The sequence below is a fragment of the Epinephelus fuscoguttatus genome, linkage group LG2, assembly GCF_011397635.1.
Source record: "Epinephelus fuscoguttatus linkage group LG2, E.fuscoguttatus.final_Chr_v1".
In the NCBI taxonomy this organism is placed as follows: Eukaryota; Metazoa; Chordata; class Actinopteri; order Perciformes; family Serranidae; genus Epinephelus; species Epinephelus fuscoguttatus.
The window spans coordinates 50,986,853-50,998,021 of record NC_064753.1 but is presented as its reverse complement, the minus strand read 5'-3'; the positions used below and the strand labels follow the sequence as shown (position 1 = coordinate 50,998,021).

The 11,169-nt window shown below is 47.2% G+C and overlaps 2 protein-coding genes across 2 annotated transcripts; one reads left to right on the top strand and one right to left on the bottom strand.

The window, feature by feature from the left end:
* The first annotated feature begins 537 nt into the window (after positions 1-537).
* Positions 538-6,903, top strand: nob1 (NIN1 (RPN12) binding protein 1 homolog). The gene is made up of 10 exons (XM_049563939.1): positions 538-625; positions 1,103-1,235; positions 1,482-1,615; positions 1,936-2,007; positions 2,680-2,811; positions 3,265-3,450; positions 3,575-3,823; positions 4,251-4,348; positions 5,400-5,544; positions 5,688-6,903. The coding sequence occupies exons 1-10, from the start codon at positions 557-559 to the stop codon at positions 5,955-5,957; spliced, it is 1,488 nt and encodes a 495-aa protein (XP_049419896.1). The 5' UTR covers positions 538-556; the 3' UTR covers positions 5,958-6,903.
* A 97-nt stretch (positions 6,904-7,000) lies between these two features.
* cog8 (component of oligomeric golgi complex 8) lies at positions 7,001-10,998 on the bottom strand. The gene is made up of 5 exons (XM_049563762.1): positions 10,070-10,998; positions 9,055-9,262; positions 8,082-8,906; positions 7,827-7,995; positions 7,001-7,469 (listed from the first exon to the last, which is right to left on the bottom strand). The coding sequence occupies exons 1-5, from the start codon at positions 10,396-10,398 to the stop codon at positions 7,150-7,152; spliced, it is 1,851 nt and encodes a 616-aa protein (XP_049419719.1). The 5' UTR covers positions 10,399-10,998; the 3' UTR covers positions 7,001-7,149.
* Positions 10,999-11,169: the final 171 nt, after the last annotated feature.

Here is an 11,169-nt window from a genome sequence, read left to right as displayed (position 1 = left end):
GACAACAGCGCTTCTAAAAAATCAGTGACAGGGAATAAATTACGAAAACATGGTTATAAACTCCACTTTGAGAATAATATCAAATGAGTCTGCTGTTATTTTACAGACATGTTGGTGTGGGAGTGTAGAGCAAAGATACATGTGAGAAATAAATAGAACTAAAACAATATTCACAATCAAGAAAAAATAAAACCAAAATAAAATAATTTACTTTATTGACGAAAAGAACGTAAAAACATAAACTCATAAAACTATAAACACAAATATGACTCTAAACAACAAACATCAATCAAAAACAAATTATTGGTAAATCATTCCGATATTTAAACCACAAAATAAACTATGAAAATAATAATAATTATATATATATATATATATATATATATATATATATATATATATATATATATCTTTATATATATATATATATATATATATATATATATATATCTTTACAGGTGTTTAAAGTCAGGAGTTCATGAACGCATCACATCTCTGTCTCGTGCCTGTTTCGTCACTCTGATTGGTCGGTCCTGATGCTGGTCATAGATCCAAGATGGCGCCTTCCCTGGTGGAGCATGTTGTCGCAGACGCAGGAGCGTTTTTAAAGAAAGCTCCTCTACAGGTCAGACTTTATTCATGTGTTCATTAATTCATGTTTGAACCGAAAAGTAATCTTTTCATAAAAGTAACGATCCGTTCGTGAGCGCGTGACTGTCGGTGGTTTCCGTCAGAGACCGGAGAGAAACTAAGTTAACGGCTGTGACGTTCACGGCCCTCAGCTGACAAATATAATATTAGCATCATTTATACATTCTATGAGTTTATGTGCAGCTTATACACGTCACAGTTGTATTTTTTATTACACAAAAAACCCCAAAGTTTCAGTTCGCACATTAAACATCTCTGGACTGAACTCAGTAACATTCAGGTTAATAAATATTTACAAATAATTGCATTTTGTTTTAAATTACGTTTAACGCAGCGTCCACACTTTTCTGGAATCAGGGTTGTCGTATCTGTTCACCTGTGAAGGTTCGCTCCTGCTGACGAAAGTGATTTGGGATTATTTTACAGTTAGTTGTTGTGATTTGTGTTTCAGGAGATCGGCAAGAACATCTACACACTGAGAGATGTGGTGGACGAGATCAGAGACAAACCAACCAGGAGGAGTCTGGCCTTCCTGCCGTACCAGCTCAACTTCAAAGAACCGCATCCTGAACACATCAGACTGGGTAAACTAAACTGACCGTGAACGCATCACACTGGGTAAACTGACCGTGAACGCATCACACTGGGTAAACTGACCCTGAACGCATCACACTGGGTAAACCGACCCTGAACGCATCAGACTGGGTAAACTGACCCTGAACACATCAGACTGGGTAAACTGACCCTGAACACATCACCCTGGGTGTGTGTTCTGATGCTACGTGTGTTGGGCTCATGCTAACAGTGTCTCTTTGTGTTTCCTGTCTCAGTGACGGAGTTCTCCAAGAAGACTGGAGACTACCCGAGTCTGTCGGCCACCGACATCAAAGTCTTGGCTCTGACGTATCAGCTGGAGCTGGAACACGTCGGCTCCAAACACCTGAAGAAAGAGCCGGAGATCAAGGTACCTGAGACGCTACCGTCACTGAGGAGCTGAGAACATGAGACGTGTGGAGCGATGAGGAGGCTGTAACCTTCCTCACATTAACACATCAGACACTCCCATCATGTCCTCCATGCTCTGAATAACCTGCTGCTTCTTCCTCTGGTGGATTAATGGCATCTGACTGCAGAGTGAAGGTGGAAGTGGATTTATGCTAAGCTAGGCGAAGCTATGCTAACACAGTCCCATGTTATTGAGTCACCTGATTTCTCCCGACTGTCTGTGAATGCAGCATGATTCAGTTGGTTGACTCAGTAACATTTGAACGTTTTGTGTTTCAGGTGAACGTTCAGAGCACACAGCGCCACCCAGAGACTCCCGTTAATGTTGCAGGATTCCACTTCCCCTCCAAGGTAAGACACGGGTCACAGATCTGTTTAAAGCACACACACCAAACCGACGTCGGGGAACTATTGGCGACGAGCCCCCTGCTACGTCACCTCTTGTGCATGAACACACCAAGCCAACGGCCAACGCCTGCGTTCTGCTCCTGCTGAGAGGAAACAAGTCTCCACAGCAGCAGACGGCGGTCGTCTGTATCCATCAATGAAAAAGGGAAACAGGAAGAGCGTCTTGATGCTAGTTAGCCAGTTAGCACATGAACAACACAATCAGAGCATATTTACCATGCGCCTGTGAACAATAACACAAACCATCAGGAAACGTTTCTGCTGAAGAGAAAAATAATCTGACCTGATGGAACAAGTTGGTTTGGTCTCACTCCCTCTGGACTGTAGCTCCTCCTTCACTCACTGACGCTGCTCTGCTCCTCACCTGAGCTCAGCTCACAGTCAGAGGGAGGTCTAATGGGCTCCACTGTGCAAAGGCCAGTGAGGGCCAACAGTGGGGGCACCACACCAGCGAGGTGGCAGATGCTCACAGACGGCCCAACTTTGACCGGTGGCTGACTGTCAGCCTGGTGTTTCAGGGCTTTAAATGATCATCTGTACGTTGTTTCTCTCAGGAGAGTAAAGTCTAGAATGTGTCTGCATGTGTAATAAACCCTGAAACATTCGTCCCCTCAGAAACGTGTGGACAGTGTGGACATCCCACAGACCCAGAGAGAGACGGAGACGTCAAACAGTGACGAGTTCAACAGCTTCCTGTTCTGGAGAGAGCCACTGCCGTCCATCGACAGCGACCTGCTGGATTTACTGGTGAGTCAGACCGACTGTTAAACTCTCTGCATCAAACTACGAGTTCACCACCAGAGAGGAGCTCCGTGTTCGTCCTCCGTCACTGCAGCTTACTCTGGCTGAGCGTGAGGAGTCCTCAGAGACAGACTGTCCAGGTCCACCTGGACTTCAGGAACTCATTTATCAGCTGTGCACGTGCCTGAGAGTGTGTGTGTGTGTGTGTGTGTGTAAATTCAGAGTCAGTCCAGACTTAGTTTACTAGCGACACCTGTCTACATGTGTCCACAGATATTTTTCCCTCCTTTTAAAAACCTTTTCATCCACAAGACCTGGTTTTATAAAACATCTCTCGTCCAGGCTCGACTGACAGGAGACAGAAACAGACACTGACACAGTTAACTCAGAGCGCCACGCTGTCAGTTCACTGCTGCTCATGTCATCACTGTTTGTCCCTTGTCGTTGGTGTTCCTCCAGGATCCTGTCGAGGCTCTAAATTCAGCAAACACACAGAAACAGACGGACACACAGAAACAGACGGACACACAGAAACAGACGGACACACAGGAGTCTGCTGTGACGGCCGACAGTGACGAGTTCAACAACTTCCACTTCTGGAGAGAGCCGCTGCCGCCCATCGACAACAGCCTGCTGGATTTACTGGTGAGATTCCGAAACATCAGCTGGACACAAACACGACTCCGACAGTGGAGACACGTCGGCTCTTCTGGACTCTGGTTGTTGTTGATTGGTTGTCGTGGTGACCTTTGATGTTGTTTGTGTGTAGAAAGTGGACGACATCTGCACAACAGAGAGCAGGTTGGACACATCGCCACAGACGCAGGAGTCAGAGGACCAATCAGACGACGCGGACAAAGAGAACGAGCCTGAAGACGAAGATGAGGATGATGATGATGATGACGGAGGAGGATGGATCACTCCCAGTAACATCAAACAGGTGAAGATGGACTCGGCTGATGGGATGGCTCCTGCTGACGTCAAAGTCGGATGTCTGACCACTGACTTCGCCATGCAGGTAACTTTCAGTGAGGTCACCGGGAGGCGGCGAGGCGGAAAGACGTCTGACGCTTTATTCATCTCTTTTATTTGTACTCTGTCATGAAAATTCAGATTTGTCTCAGTTAATGTGACAGTTACTCTCTGGATTCAAAGTTAAGTTGATAAACTGATAAACTGGACGTTGTGTTGTGTCTGTGAGCAGCTTCCTGTCGGAGCTGACAGGTTAAAACATGATGTGTATTAATGAGCAGGTTACAGATGAATGTTTGACCAGTTCCTCAAAGCTCAACACGACGTCTTCAGATATCTTGTTTGATTTGTCCAAACCCAAAAACGTCCAGTTTGTCTCACAGCAGACAAAGAAGAGAGTTAACGTCTCCATCAACAGATTCTCAATTCATCAGTGACTTGAACATTTCAGCTCTGATCTCTTGTGTTTGCAGAACGTCCTCATTCAGATCGGACTTCATGTTCTGTCTGTTAACGGGATGCTGATCAAACAGGCGAGGAACTACATCCTGAGGTGTCACGCCTGCTTCAAGTGAGTACGACACGTTTCACCCTCACAGGTTTAGTCGTCGATACCAACACCAGTAACATTCTACAATTCATGATGTGGAATCAAAGTGAAAAATAAATAAATAAATCCCATTAAATTAAACACATTCCTTTATTAAGAATATTTAAATAAAATTTAAATTTGATTATTCAGCCTGACGAGCCGCCTCAAACACAGAGAACTCATCTATATATTAATACACAGCCTGCAGTGTATGAACATATTTCTCCTCCATTGTTGTACATGTCAGATGTGACACTTGGTCTTTGGGGTCGGCTGTTTGTCCCGTTCCTCCCCCACCGTGATTGGACGGCGGTGTCAAATGTGACACTCAGTACATTTCCATGGAAACAGTGAAGTGGAGCTCCAGTCCCAGCTGGACGAGGACATCTAACTGGCCTACTGTCCTTGTCCCAGTATACAAGCACGGGAGGGGAATCCATTTATTGAGCCAAGTATGTGCGACTCCTCTACGATAGGTGGAGATATGCCCCCTTTCAGCTTGTTAGTATTGGACCTTTTTCCTGTTGACCTATTACGTCACAGACCAAACAATGGACAAACAAGTTAGCTACGGTTAGCTAGCAGCTAACTGCTACCATGGTGGACAACTTTACAGCTCTGTACATTTGGTCCGTCCAAAAAGTCACGGCTCTGGATGTAGATTTCTCCATGTTGTTACCGGCTTCTTCTTCTCTTACACATTTAATGCTATTGGACTTCCGGGTCAAAGCCCGGGGCGGAAACTGTGGAGCATGCTCAGAGCGCCTCGGCCAGTTTGGGTCTGATTGACTGTATACACGCAGGAGTCACATGATCTGGGTGTGTTAGTCCCACTGTGACACATTCACTGCAGGACCATTTCACTCACACTGACATGTTTACAGGGATTTTATATAAATCCATTTTCTCTGATGTCATGGAAACGGACGGAGTGACGAGTGCAGGACTGAGATCAGTTAAACAGAGCTGTGAGGATCGAGTGTGTCTCTGGTCAGATGTTGATTTAAAGCTGAGTGTGTTTTAATTTCAGGACGACGAGCAACATGAACAAAGTGTTCTGTCCTCACTGTGGGAACCAGACGCTGAAGAAAGTGGCCGTGACCATCAATCAGGACGGCAGCAAGCAGATGCACTTCTCCAAAAACCCCAAAGTGCTGAACCCCAAAGGGCTGAGGGTGAGACACACACACATATCAAACTATACACACAGGACACACACACACACACACACACACACACACACACGTGTCCTGATAGTCTGAACTTAGCAGCTGTATTGTGTCGTGTCTGACGTGTGGTGTCATGTCGTGTGTTGCAGCACTCTCTGCCGCTGCCTCAGGGAGGGAAACACAGTTCCAACCCTCAGCTGGTGGAGGACCAGCGTTTCCCTCAGCAGAGACTCTCCCGTAAAGCTCGTCAGAAGACGGACGTCTTCAACCCCGACTACGTAGCCGGAGCGTCGCCTTTCTGCCAGAACGACGTCTACAGTCGAGCAGCCAACCTGCACATCAGAGACAGCCAGTGTGGCGGCGGCAGGAGGCGAGCCAACCCCAACGCCACACGCAGCAAGTTCATCAAGAAGAAGTGAAGAGCTGAAGGACGTGTGGACTCATGACATCATCATCATCACAGGTGTTTGATGTTAAACTAAAGGAACATACAGGAGCTTCAGTGTATCTGAGTCCCACATGATGAAGGTACAGAACACAGAAACTGTGGAATGGTCCTTTAAATACAAAACCAGCAGATTCTCTCTTTAATAAGTTATCATGTTATCAAATCCCCTGAGTGTGTTTCAATATTATCTTTATATTCTGCCCAATAAATGTTCAAACTTCAGCTGCTCATGTTCAGTGACGTCATTATTTCAATATAAAGACACATTTATGATTCTCAGATAATCCCTTAAACCTGTTAAGGAACTGTCTTTGTGCTAAGCTAGGCTAACAGTTTCCCTCTGCTTCCAGCCTTTATGCTAAGCTAGGCTAACAGTTTCCCTCTGCTTCCAGCCTTTATGCTAAGCTAGGCTAACAGTTTCCCTCTGCTTCCAGCCTTTATGCTAAGCTAGGCTAACAGTTTCCCTATGCTTCCAGCCTTTATGCTAAGCTAGGCTAACAGTTTCCCTCTGCTTCCAGTCTTTCGTCTCTGGCGCGGCACGGCGAGTCTTAACTGACGATGGAAACAAAAATCATTTCTACCGTTTTGCTGTACAGTATATCATTTTATTTTTCATGTCGATGATGAGGTGAACAGTAGAAATACAGAGAACACACCACAGCTGCCTTTTAAAGAGATAGAGATTAAGTTAATTATCGATCTGTCAGTTTTCTTGATTAATCATTTGGTTCTTAAATTGCCAGAAGTACTGTTCAGTTTGTCAGTCTGAGGTGACGTCCCTGAATCTCCCCTTCTGTCTGACCCAAAGTGTTTCAGTTATAATGTGAGGACAAGTAGAGCAGCGACTTCTCACATCTGAGATCAAAAATTTTGTTTATTAGCTTAAAAATCATTCAATAAATCGATCATTAAGCAGAGACACTGTCATGTTTTTAATGTCTGTTTTCAGTCTGAGCGCTTGCTGATGTTTGATCAGACAACAGTCACCGTCATCTTTCAGTAAGAGTCGGGACAGTTAGAGAAACGACCGTTTATTAAATTATCATTAAAGTGTCCACAGAGACAAGATGTCCGTCACCAGTTCCCAGAGTCCAAAGTGATTCATCATTCAGACCAACAGCCCACAGAGAAGTCCTCACACATTGTTTCAGTCCTTCTGTCCATCACTCCAGAGAAAAGTCTTCATCCTGTATCGTCTCCTCATCTCGCTCTTCAGGGTCTCTGAGACCAGAGGGGGGCGGCGCCAGGGCGGGACTTCCTGCCTCCTCTGTGAGGTCCTGACCTGTCGCTGGTTCTTTGAGCTGCGTCTCAAACGTCAGGCTGCTCAGTTCAGAGGCGATGTCAAGCTCTGGCGCCGCTGAGGCTGGCGGTGGCGGTGCTAATATCTCTCTCTGTGGGAGCACGAACTCCAGAGGCTCCAGGACGGCGGCGAGGTCGATGCAGCCCAGATTGCCGTACTTGTGCAGCTGAGTCGGAGGAACTCCTGCAGAGAAACAAAGAATGGCTTCAGACATCTGTTTACACTCTGAGAAGAGCGCCACCTTCAGACTGAAGTGTTTATCTCACGTATCAAAGTGCTGGACAAAAACATAGTGACCATGATTAAGCTTTTAATGCTCTACGGAGTCTGAGAGCAGCCAGTTACTTTTAAAATGCAGTTATCTGGAGATGATGACATAATCAATCCATTAGAGCAAAAAACAAAAGGTTGTTTCTTCTGATGTTTATCAGAGAGGAAAACAGTTTCTTCACGAATTCAAGGTAACGCCTGGTGAGTAACAGATAAACACACGGTCCCTTTAAACAAACAAACAGGAGGAACAGGATGTTTGTTTCTCACCGAGGATGAGCGCGAGCTGAGCCGGAGGAAACAGGACCTGCAGGCAGCGGTTGAGGAACGGCAGCAGGTCTTCAGCGTACGAACTGCAGAACTGAACAAAAAGCTCCTTCTCTCTGCTGCTGAACGCCGACTCCTCAGCACGGTGAAACACCAAAATCTGACGGGTCACCTGACAGGAAACAAGACCGACAACACTCAACACGCCAGAGCCTGGTCACATGACAGGAACCTGCGTATGTTAGAACAGCTGCTCACCATCTTGAGGGCGTCCTCGAGGCTCGTGGTGACGTCCTGAGCGAGTCCGATGGGGCAGCAGAGCCGCAGATCGTTGAAGGCGGTCAGGATGTTGTTGAGGAAGCAGGCCAGCGGCTGGAAGTCCAGCAGGGACATGGGGGGCTGCAGGGTGCCGGGCTGGGTGCTGGGGGCCACGGGGGGGATGGTCCCTCCGAGCACCGAGGGCAGGGCGATGAGCGTATACAGGTTCATGTCCTCCTGGAACTTGTCCACTGCCTCCTGCACGGCCCTGCGGAACGTCTCTGCCGCCACACGCTGGAACATGGGCGCCAGCTGGCCGCGGAAGTCCGCCCCCACCCTGCTGAAGGACAGGCCGAAGTACATGCACTGACCCAGCAGGGAGTCCAGGCGGCCCCCGACGCCCCGCTGCAGGTCCCTCTCTAGCGTCTCCAGGAACTCAGCCACCTTCTGCACCACCCAGCCGTGGAAGATGGCGGCCTCGTTCACCGCCACCTGGCCGCCTGCGGGAGGCACCAGCGGGTCCTCATCGGAGAAGATGGCTCTGTACTGGGTGATGATGTCGAACAGGTGGACTCTGCAGGCCTCGATGGTTTTGGTGATGTGGAAGTAGGGGTCGTCCTCAGAGATGGCGGCGAGGATGGAGTGCAGCCACGTGCCTCGAGCCTGCAGGAACTTCACCCGAAGCTCCGCCTCCGTGAACACGTCCATCCTGCGCAGGTAGCCAATCACACGCAGGCAGACGGGAAGCTGCGAGTTGCTGCGCAGCTGCTGGAGCAGCTGGTTGAGCATCAGCTGAGTCGACTGACGCACTTCACGCACGATTCCCTGAAAATACGAGAACACGTATCAGAGAGTTAATCAGCAGCTGTTGTGATCGTCGACGAATCATTTTGGTCACGTCTCAAACAAAAACAGTTCCAATAAATCCCGCCGTCAGGAAGAAGCTCCTCACGTCGTGTTGACCTGGACTCACCTGGATGACGGGAAGCGAAGAGTGCTTCTTCTCCAGCCTCTTAACGTACGCCGCCAGCTCCAGAGCCTCCTCGTAGTATCCGTTGCGGACGCAGGTGTCCATGAGCTGCGGGATCTCCAGGATCTCCAGGATCTCAGTGTGACGGTTCAACGTGAGGCTGTTCATCCGCCGACTGGCTCCGATGTCCTCCGCCTCCTTCATGAAGCCCCTAAACACAAACAGACACACACCTACAGGATGTGTTCACGCCAAGAACACCGCTATTATGACCAATTCTGAGACCTGGATTAAACGGAGCCCGACGAGTCCAGAGCTTGTAGAATAAAATAGAATAGAAAGCCTTTATTGTCATTGCACAGGAACAAAAGGACGCTACATATACAACAAAATAGCGGGGGCTACTTCTAAGGTGCAGACAAGTACGGATATTTAGCGTGTGAGGATGTACTGATGACATTTCTTAACTTCCTGTTTCTGAGTCTTTTAATGTTGATGATCAGCCAGTCGTATTCATCGTTCCCTCATCCTCAGTGAGCCTCTGGGATCTGATGAAAACATGAATGTCTCTATTTAGAGTCAGTGTTTGGTTTGTCCATTCTGGGCTACTGTAGAAATATGGTGATCTCCCGAGACGCGGACCCGCTCCATAGTATGTAGATATAAATGTCTCACTCTGAGGTAACAAAAACACAATGACGCTCATTTTCAGCTGATTATAAAGAAAACGCAACCGTTATATTATATTTCATCTCTGACATTATATCCGTCTAAATCCTCCACACTGGAGCTTCAGAGGTTTTTGTAACTGATGATAGTAATGATAATATTTGTGTAATATCGAGACTATTATCATGCCATGAAATTCTCATCCTGCTGGGTAGTTAGATCTGATCTAATCTTAATAAAAGTAAACCTGATCCTGCTACTTGATGACGTGTACTCTGATACTGGATCCTGCGGGTCTGGGGTCCCGGGGATGTTACCGGTCCATGACCCGGTTCTCAGCCTCACTCACCTGCATCTCTCGCCGAAGCCGGGCAGCTTGTCCAGCAACCGGGACACGCTGCTCTCCACCCGGCCGAAGTCCCGGTAGATGTGCTCGGTGCAGTCGGCGGTTCGGATGAAGGTCTGGTAGTTGGAGAAGGCCAGCTCCCGGGTCTGCTGCAGGATCTGAGCCCGCTCCTCCGCCAGCCGCTCCGGCTCCCGGCTCAGCTTCTCCACCCCGAAGGAGCTGAGCTCGGACAGGTAGGCCGCGAAGTCCGGGTTGTCCCTCCAGCTGTCCGGGAAGCTGTCCTTAAAGATCGACGCTAGAATGCTCTCATCCTCCACGTCTACCGCCGCCATGTTGGACCGAGAGACGTTGTAAATACAACGACCGCTGCTGCTGGAGGGCTGTCACCGAAACACACTCATCAACACCCGGTAACCGTGACACACTTTACACATAAACTGCCTCAGAAGATAAAATAATGTTGTTCTCTACCAGGATACAAACTGAGAGGCCACTGTTGACAACCACTTCCTGGTTCCGCCAACTTCTTCTTCTTCTTCTGTCGTTTAACCAGCAGCAGCAGTATCACCGCCACCTGCTGGCTCAACTTTGTAGTTGTCACATTCTTTTTTAGAAAAATGATTCGTTTCTATTGTTTTTATTTTTTATTTGTTGATTTTTTAAATTGTACTTTTAACTTTGTATTAACAGTTTTGACACAGTACAAGAGATGCATCTAGATCTAATCTTTTAAAGCAGCATTTGTCACATTCTCTATTTCTCTACTCCACATCTCTGCCTCCTCCAGTGCAGCACTTTAATACCACAATAGTAAAACAACGATTATCTTTTCTTAAAGCAGTTTATCAGCTCCTTCTGTCTGTGAAATTAAAGGCAACTAGTAATATTAGTAATATTAACAACTCTCCCAAATCCAAAAACTAGAGAGCAAAAACTCAGATTAGTGATGTCACAGAGAGCAAAGTCTGGAGCTGCTCCATAGACACTGAATGTTCTGAGTATGTGGCAGCATTTCCTGTTTCAGAGCTGAGAACACTGCAATAGAATAAAGATCATTTATTAAAAAAAGAAAACAAACAAAATTAGTCTCACATTCAGTGTCT